This window comes from Hydra viridissima, unplaced genomic scaffold, assembly GCF_058129835.1.
Source record: "Hydra viridissima isolate aposymbiotic clone 2 unplaced genomic scaffold, HvirCarnegie_v1 scaffold_9, whole genome shotgun sequence".
Taxonomy (NCBI): Eukaryota; Metazoa; Cnidaria; class Hydrozoa; order Anthoathecata; family Hydridae; genus Hydra; species Hydra viridissima.
The window spans coordinates 3,768,268-3,790,257 of record NW_028324308.1 but is presented as its reverse complement, the minus strand read 5'-3'; the positions used below and the strand labels follow the sequence as shown (position 1 = coordinate 3,790,257).

Genomic DNA, 21,990 nt, shown 5'->3' with positions numbered 1-21,990 from the left:
GCATCGCAAAATTCATCATTCCGTATATTTTATTATTGATTGGAGCAATTCATTCCGCGTAATTTGTCTAACAAAAAACTTGGTGTCCTGATGAACCAGCCCAAATAAGTAAAAATTTCCAAATCTCTCACTATTATGAGGAAACTAAATGCAATAAGAAGTATAAACAGAATGGCATTTGTGACTTTTTCACCACCCAAAATTAACTATCAATACTTTACATACAAACGATAATGAAAAGACGCCAGCTCCCGAAACAAAGTAAACAATAGAGAAAACATGTAAATGACTGTTAGAAATATGAAGAGTTAAAAAATCAAATCCTTACATGTCATTCATACCCAGTCCTTTAAATATCAAAATCCTTTCTCATAGCCCTAACCTAGAATTATAAGGAACTTTCAAAAACAATCGTAGAAAGACCCACCTCATATTGTAGACTGATTTCCTTTAAAAAAAAATATAGAAAGAGGTATAACATTTCTTCAGAATAACCAAACGACTGAGGTTTAAGAATGGTTCAGAAGACAACTATTATAATTAATGTTGCGATTTAAATTACCCAAAGATGAAATGCATTGATCCTTAAGCTTCATTAAATGATCTTCTAAAAACTTTCAATATTCTCGATTTAATTATTTTTGTAGATTACACAAACTTGTGCCACTCTTAAAATAAAATCTTTGAAATATCTATCTGATTCATTTTTGGCCCAAAAAAAAATTGAAACTTTAAAACTGTAAAGTTTTTAAGCAGGTTTGAGAACACATGGGCTTAAAAAAACCTCACGAAAGGACATCTGTAGAAAATTCAAATGTGAATTACTCTTAAAAGGAAAAAAAGTTCTCAAGATTTTAATTATTGTTATTCTTTACTATGAAATATTTTGATTATATTTATATATCTAGAAGTGAGCTGCTTTTATAACAGGGATGTTCGGTTTTTATTTGAAGAACTTTTGTCTTTCCCTGATCGAGTAACTCCTTTAGCTAAAACATTTGACAGATCTGATTGAAGCAATCTCAAAATTTAAACATAATCAATTGCGTGGAACGTGGAGCTTGATATTCATATTACTAAATATAATAATTTCACAAAGTTTTAAAAATGAATTTAAAGTTTTTTTTTATTCTTATTCGTTCTGGTCCTCATGACTTTATTTTCAAAAACTGAATGGCAAGAGAGAAGCATAATTGATCTTGCTTTTATTATTTTTTTAGAACATACCAGTGTCTTTAATTTCTACTGAAAATAAATTATTCAATACAATCTCTCAGAAATCATAATAGTCTTATGACTTCCTTCCGTAACCGATGCTCTATTTGCAACAACGCATAAATTAGGTGAACTGACAACCCTGTTTTCACTAAATCGTTTTTCACATAACTCCATTTTGGCGCGAGATTTTTGTAAATACTCTATCCACATACTGAACTGTTGCGTTCCCTTAAAAATGAAAGCAAAAAATAACGTTTCGAATTGCTTTCGATAGTTTACAGCTCACTAAACAAAGACTAATTTTTATATATAAAATGATAGATTTAATAACAGATATCAGAAAAATATTTAATGCTGCTCAGGATGGAATTGTGGCCTCAAAATTATGTGAGCAGCTTTCTAATTTACAAGTCATTTCTGAAGAGGAAGAGTTTTTGAGAGCTTTTCTTGACCATCTGAAGAAAGCGATGATATATTACAAACCTGAAACAGTTGTAGAAAGAATCATCGAATTTTGTGCGTGCTTTGCTACATATACAACAAAAAAGAAGGTATTATTTTAACCATTTTTAGGCACGTTCTTGTCAAGAATTTATATCATATTTAAAATTTCAGTCTAGTATGAAAACATATTTGTTTATAAGCTACTTCGTAATTATAAACAATTCAAATTTTTTCTTGGTTTTGAGTGTAATTTTAAATGAGTAATTAAAAAAAACATTTTGCTGTAATAGTAATAGTAATAATTTGGTATCTTATATAACTGTACAAAAACATATACATTTATCTTATATGTAGTCATATAAGATTTAAAAATATAACTAAAGATGTTAAAAAAAAGCTTTAAAAGGCATTTTATATACGGATATGGGTTAGGGTATTTCTAAAAACATTTTCAAAATTGTTGTGTCTAACTGCAAAAAAAAGATACCCTTGGTTAAGTTATAAACATATGCAAAAGATTTTTCCAAACTGAGTTCATTTAGGGGTGGCATGACTTCCAAAGTTAGTAAACTGAGACTATTTCAGTAGTCATTTCCTTTACAGAAAAATTTTAGCTTACTTGTATAGCATCTAAATGCTTAGTGTATAGATTCAAATTCAACTAAAAATTCAAATTTGCAAGATCTTAATGAGTTTATTCAGCACAAAAACTAGAAAATAAGATGGAGTACAAAAATTTGTTTTTAACTAATATTTACATTTCACAGTCTACAAAACTACATATTGCTAAGTTTAAGTTTTGCAGTAATTCTCCACACGTTGCAAAAGATATTGCTTCTGTGTCTCCTCAGTAGTAGTTAAGTGGAAGTCTTTGATAAGTTTTATGTCATTTTTTGGGGCATTGTTGACACACACCAACTTAATAATTGGAACCATAGCTTCAATCAATGATGATGTTAATTACTAACCAATCTTTCTACTAAGTTTCTGTCAACTTGCAGCAATTGAACAATGCATCCCTGAATTTTTAGCATGAGGAATTCTCTGTCCTCATCATTTTTTATTTTTTGGTTGTCTTGTACATGACTTTTATCAAACACCTTTTCTATTTTTTTTAGTATTTGTCTTGGTTAATTTTCTTCTTTTCTTTTCTTTTTTTGAAATGATGCTTTTTCAAACACTTGTGCTTTTGGTGCAGATCTTCTATTTGATGTTTTAACATGATGTTTTGCATGTATTGGCAGTTGGATCTTTAACCAAAAGATCATTAACTGGTCATAAACTGCAGAGAGACTGTCTTGTATTGGAAGATTATTTAATGGTGGTTATAAATAAAATTGTGTATCACATCTCAGTCTGGTCAAACACCAGTTAATTGTTATAATCCAAGAATCAGACAAAATCACTACTTCTAGTTGTATGACAGCTAATGTAAGTAGTAGTACTGGTCATATTCTTACAGATCTACAAAAATAAAAAAAAATTGATAGAGTGTCATAGTTTGCACCAGTTTCTGTATTTGAATTTCAAAATAATTTGTCTTTTATATTGTAGAACAATAAGAGTATAGATTTCTGCAGGTTGCATGGTGAGTGGTAACATAAATATAGTACATAATAGAAACTGTAAGTATAAACAGGCAGTAAATACTACTTTAAAAACATGATAGTACATAAACAATTTGAATAACAGTGTGAAAACTTATTTTCTGAGTGAATTTCAGACTAAAATACTGATAAAACTGACTAAAGCTCAAATAAAATGCCTATCACATAAGTGACTTCTAAACTTCTATTAAGATGTTCTATGCAACCCAAAACAAAATAGTGTTAAATAATATTTATTGCAAGTGGGTTCTTGAGGTCAGTGATAATAAATAAGTAAATGATCAAATACAATACATTCTCTGACATAAATGTCAAAGGATAAATATGGAACTAATTTTAGTCAAGATTTCACATCTCAGTTTATTAACTTTGAAGATCATGGGACACCTATCATACATACATACATACATACATACATACATACATACATACATACATACATACATACATACATACATACATACATACATACATACATGCATGCATGCATGCATGCATGCACATAAATGGATGTACATATATGTAATGCAATATGTCCTTTTTTTAATTTTATTGTATTTTATTTTTATAAGGAGAATGCAACTTTAGACCAAGACAAAACTCTCACAGATGAAAATATGAACCCTTTTCTTTTAAGTTTTTTCAAGTTTCTTGTGCAGAATCATAATGCTAGAGACAAAGCTGTCAGATATAGGTGCTGCCAACTTATAAATAAGATTTTTACAAATATGGATGATAATGAAACTATAGGTATGATTTTTAATAACCAATTATTTTACTTAATGATCTAATAAATCTGGCAATAATATAGTATATATATTTCCATATTTTTTGTATGAAATAATAGTCAGTTTTTCATTAATTATTACTATCATTTTTAGACTATTCCACATGCCCTTTAAGTAACAACTTGGTCATTCCATATCAAATGGAACAAATTTTACAAGGTTTTTGATTTTGAAACTTGTTTTGGTATTGAATATCAATGCAATAGACAATTCCTAAAAAATTTGTTATTTTATGGTTCTTGAAGAATGGCTAATTTAAAAATGAACCATTTTCCATGAAACTTCCCTCCTCTAGCAAAAACTGTTTTTTCTTCATTTTTAGAGGTTGAAAAGTTTTGAACAAATTGTTTACACCAAGTTGTTACCTTAATTTTTTTAAGCTAGTAAGAACTATAGGAAAGTTTTAGATCTTTCAAAAAATTGAAAATCTGACTTTTGACATTTTCCTGTAATGGCAGGCTAAATTTGAAAATTTTTTAGCTAAATTCTATAAATTGTTTTGGTTTCAAAGAGCACTTAAAACTAGTATTTGAAATACTAAATCAACATTGATATTATCTACTCATGCTGAATAGACATTTGGATAAATTCAGCTAGTTGGAGCTCCTTATTCAAAGTTGAGTCATGAGTCATCAAAATGTGTTAGATTTCTAAAAAATTGTATCCCCAATTCAAAAGGTCTATAACCATCAATTTTTTCATCAACGATAAATTTTAGATAATAGAAAAAACACCAAAAAGGCATGTATCTTAGAAAAAAAACAAAAGTTAGCATAAATTTTAGATGACACTAAAAATTATGTTATAATTATTATTTTGCTCAAAATTTTTATTTAATTAGTTTAGTTTCTGATAAAAGTTGTACTAATATTGTGAACTTTTTGCAGATGTTTTTTAATATTTAAGTTAGAGTAATGAACTTCATCTCATATTACAAAGTACAGCAGTGATTTGAAGACTTTTTCTTGTACTAGGCTAACTAAATTTTAGAACCAAAAATAATAATTTCTGAGTTATATTTATAAAAGAAAATTTTAAAATAAATACAGCTAAAAGTGATCATATTTTCTTTTAAAAACTGTTGGGTCTTTTTGGCCCCATTGCTCTGAGCTCCATTCTTTTGGAACAAATAATTCCCATCTGGGAAGGTTTTCTTGAGTCATGATATATATCTCCATATTCACTTTTTTTTCTCTTTGGTATAGATGGATGGACGTTATTCACCATTTGAAGCAACAACACCTTGCTTCATTATCTGAGAATGCTTTGTTTGGCACACAGATGGAGTGTTGTCACTTTTCTGAACAATAAATCAATAATTTTTTCTTTTCACACAGACTACAGTAAATATCTTCTCATTTGAGAAGATCTTGAGTATTTGAGGGCCATAGCTCTTTAAAGGATTTAGAAGCTTTTTTTGATCTCTCTCATCTGAGAGCTTTTAATCTTTCTGTTAAAAGTTGACCTGATAGTACTGACTTACATTTTTTTAATCAACATCACTTTGACAATCAAATGAATATGGTAGGATTCTTCTCAACATGCTTCTTAAATTGTTCTGTGAATTTCTTGTCAATTTTTTTTGTTCACAAAAGTTGGAGTCTGAGCCCTTTCAGCATTGTCACATTTTTTTACCTTATAAACTGTGCTTATAGACAGTCCAGATAATCTAATCACTTTTCTTGTAAGTAAACCTAAATTAAATTAGTTTTCTTTTAGTTTCCATTTTTAAACTTTTTAAATCAAAACTATTTTTTTTCACTTTGTTGTAAAAGCTACATTGTTAGGCATCAACAAATCACAAAAAATTCCAAAGTTTTTAAACCAATCTTTCTAAAAATTAGTCTGCAAAGTATTGCTGCACTCTAGAAAAGGTCTTATAAAAATTCATCTCATTTCTTGATTAAAGAATTATTATTATTGAAATAAAGAATCTTAATACTGTAATAGATTGATCTGTTAGTAATTTTCTTGGGACTTATATCTTCGTTTGTATATCTTAATTTATGTATCTTTGTTTATGTGTATATCTTCATTTTAGATGAAGACTTGAGTGATTCTATTTATGAATGCATGATGTATCGTCTGAAAGATAAATTGCCACCAATTCGTATACAAGCTGTTTTAGCACTTAATCGACTACAAGATCCTGAAGATGAACAATGTCCTGTTATTGATGCATTCTTACATTCAATGAACACTGATACAAATGCTGATGTCAGAAAAACTATTCTAATGAATATTGCTCTGTCACGAAAAACATTGCCTCATCTAATAAGTATGAATTATTTTGTGATATGTAAAAAAATTTTCATAAAATAGCAGTTTTAATTTGTGTTTTTATATGGAGTAGCCTGTTTTACTTTGTAAATTCTTTGTAGTACATTTCAAACTAATTCTGTAGAAAGTACTTTAACATCCATATCTTAAAAAGTGGGGCAAGATTTTATTAAACAATGATTCTTAACAGTTTATTTAAAATATATAGTATTTCTTTAAATATGCATTTATAGACAAAAAATATTTATTATAAATGCCACAACCCATATCCTCTAAGATTGACCAGGAAATCTGAACAACCTGAAAACCAATTTCAGCCCCAATCAATTCTGTAACTTCTTCATACAAGTCACCCAACAGACAATTCAAGATACTGATGACCTTTCTGTACTCATCATTCTATCAAAAATTGCTTTTCATGTTAAAATTTTTCTAATCAAAAGAAGTTTGTGATGCATGTCCAGTACTTCTCAGTAAGTCCTTATCATTAGGTCTGATTTTACAAAGTTAAATATATATAATTTTTTCATCCCTTTGATCACTTATGGAAACTTACAGTTTCTGGGCAACTACTTCTTTGTCAATCTTCAGTATCCTTGAACCGATTGATATCCCTATACATAAACTTGTGATTGTTACCCATTGAATTTAACAAATTAAAAAATCTCTTCCTGCCTCTTCCCAATTTTTTTAATGTAATGAAAGCAATATAATTTTCTTTATCACCTGGAATTCCATGTTTACTCCTCAATGTTCAGTGACTAAATGATTGTAACAATATCGCATAACATTGGAGATTACCCAAATAAAGTTCCAGTAGTTTCCTCAAATTTTTTCAATTTTATGATTCAATGAACTTGTGCAAGTGAATTTATAACTGGATTAAGTTGTTACTTATGAAGATCATTGTTTAGTGCTGATATCTTACAGACCGTATATTATCTTTAAAATTGCAAACAGGAATTCAATAGTTATATATAGAGTACTACATGGTTGCTATTGAATTTTTGTTTGCACTCTTTTACAAGCTGGTTAAAGTTAAACACTTAATTTCTTTATCATGTTTAAAATTTCTAAACAAAAAAAAACAACGTAATTTAGGAGCATGCCCATCTATACGACACAAATCAGCTTGAATTAATCTACAAGAGGAAATTAGCATAAAATTAATGGCTTTTATAATGAAGTGATTTATTTATCCATGTTCACCCATTTATCCCATTGTTCATCTTTTTTGGTATTAAGAATGATTGTTTTGATAACTAAACATAAAAACTAATTATTATAGTTTCATGCTTCTTTTTGTTTATCAAATCTTTATTTAAGATTATTTAAAATTTGTAGTAAAAATTTAATGTAAAATTTGCTTTAAAAGTATTGTTTTGTTAAAAGATCGCACTAGAGATGTTAAAGATTTGAATCGTAAAGCTGCATACTTAACCCTCAGTGAAAAAGTCTCTGTACGAGCACTCACCATAGCTCAAAGAATAAGTTTATTATCATTTGGTCTGAATGATCGATCAGATATGGTCAGGCAATCTTGTATTCAGATGCTAAAACAATGGTTGCGTAAGTTTGATAATAATGTTGTAAAACTTCTTGAGGCACTTGACACTGAAGGATCTCTTGAGTGTTCTAAGCTTGTGCTTGAGACAATTTTAAAAGGTGAGTACACTAAATCTTGTATGTTTTTTTTTTTTCTCTTTGTTTCCATGTTATAAACTAAATATAGTTCTTTGAATTAAATTTATATTAAATTTTAGATTGCTGTTAAAGTCAATAATGCAACTTATTGTAGTTGAAAAAAGTTATAATGCTTGGCACATTATATTAACAATTTAATAGCAATATTCTACTAAGTACTTTAAAATGTTCAGTAGAATTTGCAATTAAAAATTAGTAAACATAAAGGTTAAAACCAAAACACACCCTATACAGTGAGACTGCTAATGCCAAAAAAAGTCCCCAGGAAACCCTTTTGGAGGATGTAAATAGAAGCATTAAGGATTCAAAAAATTTTTTTTGAAATCATCTATCATTGTCTTCAGGAAATATTTACATTTTACCATTTTTTGCACTTTATGGCTAAAACATGATGAAAATATTTTTAAAAGGAACAATTTTTGTATTCTTTGGTAATAAACTCTTTCCTTTGATATAAAACTTTAGATACTGAATTATTTAGTTCTGATAAAATGTGATCAAATTTTTTTACATTTCACTATTCAAATACATTTTCCTATTTGTTTTACAATTCTAAGCACTTTAAATCCAAGGCAACTGTTTGTTTCAATTTAAAAGCACAATCTGTATTCTAAAAATGATATTTTTTCTCTTATTTCACAAACTGAAGATAGAAAAGTTTTAATGACAACCGTTTTCTTTTGGCAATCCTTTAGAGATGTTTACTATTGTAGTCAACACAGTTTTGAAGCTGTTTTTTGTAATTTGGCTGCAAATGATTCTCTTTATATTTGCCCAGTAATGTTGAAAGTTTGAATGCAGAGCCTCACATGCTCACTGTCGAATCCCAGAGGAGCTTTCTTTCTTCTGATAAAATGTCTGACATGGTAAAACATTGTGTTTATTTTTGGAGTAGCTGAGCTGCTGAGAGAAAAATATGCATTTTTGAAATCATCAATTTTGTTGCTGTATGATTAGAAGTTTAACAGTTATTTCCTGCAAATTGACCATCATATAATGGCTGCTCTTAAATGTAAAGCCAAATGTGAATCAATGTTGACCCCCTCCTGGATTTTCAACAAGCTTGGATGAACAAAAGTTCTCAAACTCTTTTGTTTCTGACAACTGACTACCAGAAGCAATTAAGTTGTGGTATTGCTATGCAAGTGTTTGAAAGGTCCTTGGTGAACCACAGTTTTGAAGAGAATCACTGCTGACATCACATCAGCAGCATGGATATTTGCTTCAATGTCACAAAGAAGGTTTGCTACTTTGAGACCTGAAATGATGAAATAAAGATTGCTAAAATCAATCAAATTAAAGATTTTTCTCAAGTTAGTGTAAAACTCATGAATATCTTCCCCTATGGCAATCAGCACTTGACATTTCACGTATGTCTTGTGCAAGTGATTTGGCATGAACTTGTAAATTTTCTGAATTGGGCTTTTTGATTTTTTCGTTTTCAGGATTTAATGTTTTGTCAAGCATGCAGAGACTTATTTTCAAAAAACCTCCACAGTCATTTTTCAACTTAATGAAATTTTCTGAAGAGTTTTTTCTAACCTTAAGAACCTCTTGAACAAGGCTGCAGGTTTGGACAATGAACAACTATTCTTACTTCTTGATAATTGCTTCTCCTGATAACAATTTTTGAAATACAAAAAAAATCTGACAGAGCTTTTTCTGCTTCAGAAAACTTCTTTTGAAAGTGTGGTTCAACATTCCTTGATCTGCTGACAACATTTAGTGTTGAAACCAGCTTTTACATTCTGGTATTTGAGTGACCTGTGTTGCACTTGAACTAAATCTTTAGTTGTAATCAAAGTTATTTTAGTGGAATTTATTGTTGAAGGTCCAGGTGTTACTGGCTATAATTTTCCACTAGTGGCTTTACTTAAATGAATAGTGTCATTTAAGTAAAGCCACTAGTGGGGGGGGGGGGGGTCAACATACATAAAAAACAGAGGATAATATTTTTGAATGGAATAAGTTGAATGTATTTTTAAATCATTGGGAATAAATATGAGGTTTTGAGGGACCAGGTTTATGGGTAGGGGCCCATAATAGAGTGGTAAGGAGCCATATTAGGGATTAGGAATAGTTTATAGGTGACTGCTAAATGTCAATGCATGACCCTTAGAGCATCCTCAAAATTTTTTTCCCCAAAAGCTTGTTTTAAATTGTTTAAGAAAAATCCCAAACCTCCAAGTTATTTCTGAAAGTTAATTTGAACTTATTCCCACTTTAGCTTATTCTGTTGTTCCTTTTAAACAATTTGACTATGTTGTGTTGTTGCAAAAGGAACTTTCCATGAAATTGAAAATGCTATGCCCAAAATTGGTTGCTTTCTTCATTTAAACAAATTTCTAAAATGAAATTTTGCTTATGTGAAATGTACACTAATTTGTTATTTGATGAGATTTTATTTTTGTTTTTTTTTATTTTCTTCAAGCAGCGGAACAAGATATTTTCCCATGAAATATTGTAAAATATGATTTTCTTGATAAGAAAAAGTGAAAAATAATCAATTTGTTTCTTAGAAGCATGTTTGTTGAAATTTGAATTAAAAGTTACATAAGAACTAGCTATACTCAGGCCTTAATGTTTCATGCAGATAATGACAGATGATATATTTTTTGAATCCCTCATGCCTCTACTTACATACTCCAAAATTATGTGTTGTAATTCAAGACTGTTTTCATAAACTTTCCAAGAGAGTTTCAGACTGTTGGAAAATAATGACAAGTTATCTATTATAAGATGTAAATTTAAAAACTTGAAAAATTGTGAATAATATTTATAGTCAAAATGAATAGAAATAAGATAGAATGGATTTATCACTGTGTTTCAAGAAAACTGTTTATTGTCAAAGTAAAAGCTTTGTGTAATGAAAAAATGTTTTCAATTTATGTTTGTTGCTAAGAAATAATAAGTTATTTTTTGTAATTGCTTTAAAAATCTTATAAAAAAACTAAAAAATATTTTTTTAAGTGTTTTTTTTTCTTTGTTATTTAATATTTCTAAATTTAGATGCATCAATTCAAAAGCTGGAAGAACATGTAGCTTCACTTCTCTCTAATGCTGATTATTTGTGTGGTAAGTTGAAACTTCCTTCTATTGATTCCCTTGTACCTGAGAATGTTTACTATTGGTATATGGTTTGCCAATATTTAAAAAAATTGGGAGATAAAGGAGAAGACCTTCTGCAGCAAGTGTTACCTGAACTCACCAATTTTTGCGATTACATAAAAAGGTGAATACTTTTGATTTTTTTTAGAACATAATACTTTATAATTTAGTAAAAAGAAATCTTAGTAAACTAGAAGCTTAAAATAGCTTTTGAAGTGGAGTTCATGGTTTTTTAAAAAAAATGTATACTTTTTATTAATAGTTACGCAGAGGAAAACTTCGTAGACTCTGCTTTATTAGCGGCATTCGAAGGAAAAGAGGAGCAACCAGAATTTACTCTTGAGTATTTATTAAAGATTGCAGGCCTGCTTGATTTCTCTGATGAAGTCGGTAGAAAAAGGCTACAGGAGTTAGTAAAAGACTTATTGGTGACAGAGTGTATACCCATTTCTTCTGCTCAAGTTTTAGTTGAAAGGTATGCTGATGTTGAAAAAAATGAAAATCGTTTCATGGAAACATTAATTGAAATCATCGCAGAAATTAGAAGACCTATTGTAACTGTTGTAACCACGGCCATGAAAGAAAAGAATCGCAGAACAGAATTGCAGGTGTTTCTTAAGTGGATAAACTGCTTTTAATTATTTTATTCTTTGCTTTATTTAAGTATTTTTAATGCACTCATTGAAATTTAAAACTGGTTGTTTTAAAAGTTAATTGAAACCTTTTTCAAGGTTATTTTATTGTTTTACTTAATGCTTAAAACTTTTATTCTTTTTCTCTTCTTTTTAGTTAGCTCGCATTAGAATGAATTTAATGGAATGCTCTGATGACTTAGAAAAAGCTGTCAAAGATCAAGATTTTCAACAGGCTGCTTATCTAAAGGATCATTTAGTTGAACTAGAAAGAGAGCGAGACCAGTATGCATCTGTTTTAAATAATCAGGAGGAGATTACAGAAAGGGTTGAGAAGGTACATTATTGTTACATTTTATATTTCATTTTTCTGATGATAAAAATCATGGTTTATTTAACTGAAGATATTTTAATAAATTTTATGTTAAGAATGATCCAGAAACAATCTTACGCTGTTTGACTGTAGCTTCCAGTATGCTTGGGCAAATGAAAAGTAGAGAGATTAATCCAATGTTGGTCAGTTTAAAATCAGAGTTGGTATGTTATTTTACTTTGTGAAAATCTGTAGTATATGAACTCAATTCTTTTTGGAACATTTTTTAAATTATCCTATGGTTTCTTAGTTTCTGAATCTGAAATTCTTTCCTTTTTGCTTTTATAATGAAATATCTGTTCAGTTTTCAATACATTTTGTCCTGTTCATTTCCTTGTCTATTTATATATGCTTTCTTTTTCTATCTTCTGATCTGTATCTATGATGTAATCTGTCCCATTTTTTAAAACTTTTCAATTATATTCTTAAATTTGTGTTTGGATATTGCCATATTTTGATTATTATTTGTTTAGTGTTAAATTTTGATTGTTGATTTGAGTGGTTAAAAAGAAATTAATGGGGACTTTTTATTTACCTTACTTAAAATGTTGATTTAAAATTTTGAATATTATATGCCTTTAACAGAAACACAATATAATTTAACATAAGTATAAAACTGCATTGAATCATTCAAATGAGATTTGGCAAATAATAATTAGGTAGGAAAACTTTCATGGCACTTAGATTTGTGATTGATTTAAACAGAATAAATGAAATTTTGAACAACTCAGAAATATTTAGCCTTGTTCAAAATTCTTCCGAGTAAGAGAAATGAGTATGTATTGTTTTGTATATTAAAGTGTGATATTCTTATAAAATGAATGAAAAACGATTCAAATAGAAAAGAGAAAATTACTAATCATTTACATGATTTGTTTACAGATATTTGAAGGCATAAAGAATGAAGATCCCTTTATTCGTAATGAAGCAGTAAAATGTCTAGGGTTGATGTCATTGTTAAATAAAGAATTTGCAATGCAACATCTGTTGTTATTTGTGCAGGTGAATAATTGTTACGTATTCTGATGTGAACAACAGTAATCAAATATGGTGTCAACTAATAATTAAAAATGATAGAAAACCTTGTTTCTAGATTTTAGCAGTAAAGAAAGTTTATAAAAGTTAACTTTCTTAGCTTTCTCACCAAATGATGAAATTGATTGAATATTACTTTCTTACAAAAAGTTATGACTTAGGTTCTGCAAGTTGATCAAGAATTATTACAGATTATGGCAGTAAAGGTTTTGTTTGATATATTGCTTTTATATGGACTACAAGCTTTTGATGCTGATGAATTTGAAACAGATAAAGATGATGCAGAAAGCAAAGGTATTATTGTTGAACTTTTAACCTTTTAATTAAGTTAAGTAATTAAGTCACTAGATATCAAGCTTTTCTCTTTGTTTTTTTTCAGTGGTTTTATATCCCTATGTCCTTTGATTTTTTTATTCTTACTTTCTTTTCACACTTAACACTTTTTCAGTTCATTTTATATTTATAAGTTTCTTCCATTTACACTATTTACTCTATATTAGATCTTGAAAAGGTTAAAAATAAGATTATAATTTTTTGAAGTAAGTGTTCTTTAAAAAAGGCACATTATCAATTTTTTAACTATTAATTACATTCATAATTGTAAAATTTATATGTTCATGATAGTGTACACTCACTGCAAATAAGATATTTTTTATACAAATCTCTTGATCAGTTGACAAAAACAAAGAGAATAAAATTTTTTAGACTTTTTTTGCTTTCTATAACTTCTTAAATTACTAATTAAAGTTCATATCAATAATTTATAAATTTACTAAATTTATAAAAAAACTAACAATAAAAATATGTTAATACCTTTTTTTACCACTAAAAAAAAGTATCCATCTTTAAAAGTATTGCACTAAGCATTTATGTTTTAATCATCAAATAAATCTTGTTTTAAATTTTATACTCTACTGACAAGAATTTCTTAAAATTAAAACGTTCATTTTTAAAGTTATTCAAGTTAATCCCTGAAATTAGCTTTTTTTTTTTCCACTCAAAAGGCAACTCATGTTAAATAAGATGTTCAATCTAAATTGCATATATCAGTTGGCTTCTTAACATATTTTGGCCCATCGTGAAAGTAAATTTTAAGTATTTAAGTAATAAAAAATATATGATATAGTTTAAAGCAATTTACATTTGAGCTGTTCTTATATAGTTTTTTTTTTCTACTTCTTCAAACACTATGGCTTGCTCATATTGTTGGATAAACCTATATATAACTTCTGGAAAGTTAAAAATGCAAATGTTAAATCCTGTTCAATTGACAGACTACCTCCCAAATGTTATTTGAAGTTAAATTTTCAATATAATAGATATGCAGTTTCGGCTAATATTAAAATGGCTCCTAATACCTGATTAAACTAACTACAAGTACCACATTTGCCAATTATAAAAAAATGATTTACTTTCAGAAAAATATGATATTATGTAAAGGGTTTGAAATTGAGATTGAAAATCAGTACAGAATTATATCATATTGGTCTTGTCAAGGACTTCCTTAAAAATTTTTGTGATTTTAATTTGAAAAAAATTAGATAAATACTGTCTTTCTATTACTTTCATGAAAAAATCATTCAATGAAAAAAATAATCTTTAGTTTGTTTTGCAGTATAAGATCAATTTTTAACATCTGTTTTAAATTGTGGTATTTAGAAAATGATGAAAAAACTGTAGTTCTTGAAATGCCTCCTGAAAATGAAAAGAAGAAAAATGCTGCTGAAGGTGTCCTTGAAATTCTTCTAGGATTTCTTGATAATGAGGTAAATAGAGAATATTTTTTAATGAAAAGTTTGGTTTTTTTCATTTTGGGTTTATAATGCAGTTTTTCTGTTTGAAATGGTAAACAAAATTGACAGAAGAAAACTTTGTTTAGAGTGCTGACCTGTATACTTTGGTGGCTGAAGGTATGGCAAAGTTGTTGATGGTTGGGCGAATTTCAAGTTCTCATATTCTTACACGGCTTATACTTTTGTGGTATAATCCTATCACAGAATGTGAGACCACTCTGCGGCATTGTCTAGGAATGTTTCTACCCACTTTTGCATTTGGAAGTGTGTATGTACAGTATAGATTATTTTATTTACTTCAGTCTTGATTCAAGATCAAAGATTTTTGATAGATTGTTATTTTTTGGTATGCATTGCATTTTGTCCCATATATAATTTTTTATTCTTAAAAAACATTTAGATGTGAAGTAGCATCGCCATCATGAAGATTAAAAAATAGTTTTTTATATTTGTATTTTTGAAAGCTAAACATAAGTTAAATAGAAATGTATTGATATAAAGTAAGAAATATTTTCCCTTTAGATCAAATCAAAAAATGATAGAAGAGGCATTTCTTCCTGTTTTAAAGACTCTTGACAATGCACCTACTACTTCTCCTTTAAGTCAAGTAAATATTGAAAATGTGATAGAGCTTCTGCTTCAACTTACAGACATCAATAACTTGGTGCAATTAGATAAAAATAAAACAAACTCTTCTTCACCAGCTTTAAATCAATTTGTATGTAATTTCCTTATTTTATACAATGTTTCATGTATTTTCTACAAGTTAAAGTTTAAATCACGTTTTGAATGAAGTTATTGCCTCAAATATATAAATTGGCTTACAGAAAATCTCTGAGTTTTTTTCATAATTGCTCAATGATTTGAATAAGGTTATAGTTCAAGGCAATTTGATGAACATATTTCTTAATAAAATTGGTAGAATTGCTTTTAAAGAAAAATTGCTTTTTTTTTCTTTCTCTAGAGTAAAAACTAGAAAATCTAGCCAAAAAAATGTAGGAGGCTTCTGATTTTGATGGCTCTCCTTTATGTGTTAAATATTATTCCTTAAGTGTTAAATTGCTCAATTAACACTTAAGGAATAACCACAAATAATTTGCCAAGTTAAATATTTAGCTGGTAACTTATCTAGAGCAATAGTCATTTTGTAGGCTATTTATATTCTTGTTGTATATTAATGCTACTCTGTCTGTCTTGTTCAGTTCCTGTTTGAGTCTTGAGTCTCATTTAAGTTGACTAGAAATCACAACCTAATTTATATTCTGTTGGCTTTCGTTTAGGCTACTAAATGTTGATTTCATTCAAGTTGATTACTTTATACTAAATATTTTGTTTTATCTTATGGCTGTATAGCATTTTTTGTAAGGAGATATATTTTCCTTGATATTTTTAGTTTAAGAAGTTGCTTTATTTTAGGAGGAACATGTGCATGATTCAATTGCTGTTAAAATTGTAAATGAAATCCTATCTGAGCCTGACAATCCAAATGTTAAGATGTTATGTAAAGTACTTAATCACCTAAATATTTGTCCACGAAATAAATCAACTATTTCTGATCTGATAGTACTAACTTCAAAAGCCCAAGCTGTGAGAATTTATCTTTATTTTTAAATGAAATTCTATAAGAAAAGTTTGTAACAATATTATAAAAATGTTAAGTATTCAGCTATTAACATTTATTAGTTATTAATATTGTTATAATTATTACCTATTTTAAATTTTTACTAGCAAAAAAATATTCATGCTAAGGTTTAATGCTAATTATGGTATAATTATGCTAAGGTATTATTTATAGCAATATAAGACTTTTATTAAAAATGCTTGAACTTGCATGATATGTTTTTTAATATGTAAAATTATGTTATAGATAGTCAGTAAGAATCGATTAGCTAAAAAAATGATTGACCGCTTTGCCAATCACCTTCAACAACTGTTAGTCAACGATGGTATTTCTATAGTACTCTTACTATTCTATCTCTTGTACTCTTTTTTTTTTTAATAGATTTTGTTTTAATAGCTTTTTATTCATATTTTCCTATTGTTTTTTTATTTACAATTTATTGTCACTTTTTTTATGTTCGAATTAAGTATTTCATTTTGAATTAATATTCTTTTTAAAAGGAAAGACATCCAATAGTTACTCTTTGCAAAATCAAACGACCTCTGATAAAGTAACCGAAGAAGATGAAAGAGACGAAGATGATATTGACGAAGAATCTTCAAATACTACACTTACACCACAAGAAATCGTTAAGAGTGAGTTTCTTCATTTAACTTCGTCACAAGTTTCTTTGGTGTAAGTCCTGCTTTGAAATTGATTTTTTTTTTTAATTTGTATAGGTCAACTCGATAATTCACGTTATAATAAACACAAGACGCCTATATCTCAAAAAAGACCCCAACGAAAAAAAGTAAGAAGAGATTCTACCGATAGGTATGCTGTCATATGTTTCTTTCATTTAACTGTGGTTTTGAAAAACGTTTGAAGAATGACTGCTAAATCTAGCATTATTCTAGTATTATATTCTCCGAACGTTTACAAAATTTAGCTTAAATCTTATAAATATAAATAATTAAATTCTTATTAAGCTAAGTTCTATTTTGCTATGTCAAAAGATATGGCAAGAAAAAACCAAAGAGCTTTTATGTAGGAGTTGAATGAAATGTTTCAACCCTAAATCTGCAGTTTTAAGGTCCATAAACGTGTCTAATTTAGGTACAGTTCCCAAAATTACTAATTTGCTTGATGTCAAGCCACAAGCAGAGTACAATGAAGTGTTAAAAATCTTAAACCATTAACCATCTTATATAAATTATTCTTACTAGGGTGAGTTATATATGATTTTCGGTGTTCTTTTCATGGGCTCAGTAGTTGTTGGGGTATCGTTTATTCGTTGAAAAGAGATTAAGGACTTATTAGTAAAGACAGGTATATAAATGTTTCGTGCACTAATTTTACCTGGCTTCGGTTTTTGTCTGATAAATGATAGGATTTCAATTATTAAATATTTACACGTTGATTGCTTCTCACACCCCTTAATGAGCAATAAATTGTTTTTAAAAAGGGTTTTAGTTACAGTTCGCACTTTTTTTTCTAAATGTTATAAAAAAAATCAGAAGTTTCAGATTTTCGTTAAAATATATTGGTATTGAAAAGTAGGTTGAACGCCGACAACTCGAGTTGAACGTTTCTAGTTTCTAAACGTGTTCTTAAAATATTGGTTTGTCGAGAAATAGGTGGTTGTAGGTGTTGGAACTGAACACGGCTTCGGTTCGGTAAACAGATCGCAAAGTTTCTTTCTTTGCCCTTTTTTTTCGTTGAAGGATACATATTTTCATTGACAGACTATGGCAAAGTATGACCATAATATTTCCATAAGAGGACATCACCGCTTAAGATTTTAATGTAGGAAGTTGAATAACCTTTTAGCCTTAACTCAAGTTTATAAAATCACAAAAAGTTATTATTTTTTTGATGATAAATTTTTTAAAATTAACTATACTTATTTAGAAAAATATTTAAAATTCAATACTTTTGTAATTATGTTTTTGATAATCGATTTCGTTATTTTTTAGCATCGAATTTTTCATTAAATCGTCAGGAAGGTAAAGTTTTATTTTCTCAATTGATCCATTTTTTCTTTAAATTTATATAAGATCTAACTTAACTAATGTTAATTTTATCATTTAGACATTCAAACGTGTCAGATGATGATGCTTCACCATAGTATTCATCATATACTATGTGGCACCACTTTTTGGATTCGAGAGTTTTATTCAGCACATAAACGTTTCGCTTTTTTTTTTTTTTTTTAAAGAAAAAATTATTTATTTATAGTTTTTGGGTAATATTTGCCCGCCCTCTCGCGAAGAAAAAATGTTACGTGCACGCTGTTATTAATGAGTATGCGCGGTTAAATGGTGCAAAAACTGACGATCACGAAAACAAACAAAAAAAAAAAAGGATTTTAACTTAAAAGTTAAAGTTGATACTGTAATGATAACAAAACTCTATATAAACATACTAAATATATAAAAATAGGGATTATTTGAATCACAGATTTTGAAATTTGAGTTACCGATTTGCGTGCGCGAAATACTCTTAAACCGCGTGTTCTTGTTCACTTTTAACACATGAAAATTATTTTTTAACCTCAAATTTAATTTTCCGAAAGAAAATATTTTTTAAATATCACAAATATTTAATAAATGAAAGCAAATATGAAGCTTAGATAAAATGTTCTTTGCCTCCTCTAGGAGAATCAGCTGTCTCCTTGAGTTGGCCCTCCTCGTAAATTGCGTTAACGATCAAAAAAGTTGTCTTATCAGGTCCTTGTCTTCAAGGATTCACTAAGATAAAAACTTAAATAGATATCAAAACCAAAATACATGTCAGAACAAGTGTTTAGTTCTCATTAACCTTAATTATTTTTTAAGGAGATACAAACTCCGTAACCCTCCAAACATCTTAAATAGATATTACTTAAAACTAGTGTGGTAACTATTGTTGCCTTCAATATTTTGGATTTAAAAATAAGCCGGAAAATTTTATTCCAAAGTACTGTATACCAGTAAAAACCCTAAACTCAATGAATCATGATACATAAAGAATTTCATCACAATGTATTTATAATCTTGGATTCACAATTTAAGTTATGATGGATTAATGCCCAAAAAAAGAAGTAGAGTCGTGAGGCATATTCGTTAAGGAAACGAAGGTGTCTAGCTGCTTTCACCTAACAGTTAAGATGATTTTTTTGCATTTATGTCGGCCACAAATCAGTCATAAAGTTTTAGTAAATCGGTTAGTCTGTCAGAACTAAAAAAATATCTAACTGGAGATAGAAATCTTCTGCTTTTAAATTTTTAGGATGACGAATACGTAGTAAAGTTACCATGAATGTATTAACTAGATTTGAAATATCACTGTATTCCAACATCTGCTGCGATGGAATGTGTTTTCAGTTCTTCTGGATACAATTCCAGAAGAACTGAAAACACATTCCATCGCAGCATATTCTGTAGCATGTCATGTGATAATCAATTTCGCAAAAGCGAAATTGATTATCACATGACATGCTACAGAATATGTTCTTGGACAAACAAAAAATTATGGTATAAATAAACTAATATATAATATAAAAAACTATTGCATTTCACCGGGTTTTTTTTTACAAAACTTTTGTTAAATTTGAACAGTAACAATTTTAGTAAATTAACGAATTGGTCTGAAAAGTATATTTCTATGTATAATCTACATTCTATTTCTAATTAACAATTCTAATTTATCAGCTAATTCTAATTATTTAAATTCTGGAAAATGTTAATTAATTAGCATTTCTCAGAAACTACACGTTTTTTGTTTGTTTCCAAACCGAAATTCCGGCTCGGTTCTGATCATAATAAAACAAATATCGATGCTTTTTTAAAAAACTTTTTAGTCAATTGACAAAATCTAACGTTCAAAGTTTTTAAAAAATGACATGTTCAAAGTTTAAAAAAAATGACATCTTTAAAGTTTTGTATATTTTAACTTTATCTATGCATGCTAGGATTGCACAGTTGATTTCGTTCAGGGGTTAGGGTTATTATGATTTTCGTCATTTAAATTTTACAAAGTTTCTTCGGCGAAATTTGTTAAGCACAACAAAATGTTTTAAAATATTAAAACCCATATTTTAAAACACTAAAATCAAGAATATACAAAACAAATCTAAAACATAAAAAATGTTTTTATTAATGAAAAGTTATAGTTATAATATTTTTTTCTAAAATTTTTTTCTTCTTAAAATCACTTAAATTTATTAATTTGCGTTTGATCTTTTAAGAAATTTTTTTTTTACGCTGATTTTAAATATTCAAAAGATTTTGAAACGTGATTTTTGTGAAAAAAGTCCATCTGATGCTGTTTACTCTAGGGATATTTAGAGAACAAGGAAAACATATAGAATAACTATGAAATTTTCAATGCTGTTGAATTTTATTCTGAGTTACGTTTATAAATATTTGGAAACTTTGGTGAGAGAGCCTACCCTTCATGAAAGTACCCTCAAGGATATCTATGATAAAAAGGTTGTCAGTTATGATGACTTCTATCAAATCCTAGTAAAAAATGAAAAGCGCAGTAAGATATAAATATAGTACCAGAACAATGCTAGAGCACAAACTGTATCTCATTTAAGCAGAGATTAGTAATTAATAAAAAGTCAGGTCGGTAAATTTATACCAATTACACCAAGCAGAACACCAGTAGGTATTTTTATTGAAACGGCTTTCCATACTATTTAGTTTTCGATAGATTTCTTAGGTAAACTCTATTAAAGCTTTTTTTTCGGCGTTTTGTGCTGCGTTATAAGCTAAGCATTTATTAGTTACCCCAAGCTGAATCACTGTGTGATCCAAACAAATGGTCTAAGAAGAATTACAAGTAACTTTGAGCCATGCACAAAATTATGTATATACATCGTAATCAAAGCTGATGAAAGTTTAACTAGACAACGTAAAGTCTTTTATATACGCTCGATACTGAAAATGGATGTTTTTAATGCAATGTTTTTTTTTTTTGTTTGTTTTTTAAATGTAACAAAATGGTTCAAAATTCTCCTTTAAGTTAAAACCTCTAAATAGAGCCGTTTTTTTTAGGTAGCAGTTATTTCAACTTTCAAGTTTCATTTGCTTAAAGTTCGTTTTTTTAAGCACTGATATCCTAATCGCAAAACAAGTCTTTTGCATCAAATTTTCAGGACATAAACATTATTACTAATATGGCTAACCTGAACTAAAATCAAATTTCTAAATATGAGTAACAGAGACCTGCGGTGTTGGATTAACCTTTGTTTTTTATCAGCATCTGCAAATTGCCGTTTCAAACGTATTGAGGAATTTTTAGTGATTCTGGTCAAAATACTTGGTTTACATGCTTAGCTACCCAGTTAAATAGCATTGCTTTGTAACTTTTTAGATGTTTATGTTTTTGATTATCTGCAACTTTTTAGGTTTTTTACTGAC

At 28.4% G+C, this 21,990-nt stretch overlaps 1 protein-coding gene across 1 annotated transcript; it reads left to right on the top strand.

Moving 5' to 3' along the window:
• The first annotated feature begins 1,368 nt into the window (after positions 1-1,368).
• LOC145185202 (condensin complex subunit 3-like) lies at positions 1,369-18,817 on the top strand. The gene is made up of 19 exons (XM_090097859.1): positions 1,369-1,769; positions 3,842-4,019; positions 6,099-6,335; positions 7,730-8,002; positions 11,051-11,273; positions 11,412-11,757; positions 11,939-12,118; positions 12,211-12,318; positions 13,037-13,156; positions 13,351-13,483; positions 14,849-14,955; positions 15,069-15,250; positions 15,505-15,700; positions 16,399-16,569; positions 16,850-16,928; positions 17,104-17,238; positions 17,323-17,416; positions 18,559-18,588; positions 18,674-18,817. The coding sequence occupies exons 1-19, from the start codon at positions 1,533-1,535 to the stop codon at positions 18,708-18,710; spliced, it is 3,066 nt and encodes a 1,021-aa protein (XP_089953985.1). The 5' UTR covers positions 1,369-1,532; the 3' UTR covers positions 18,711-18,817.
• The last annotated feature ends 3,173 nt before the right edge of the window (positions 18,818-21,990 follow it).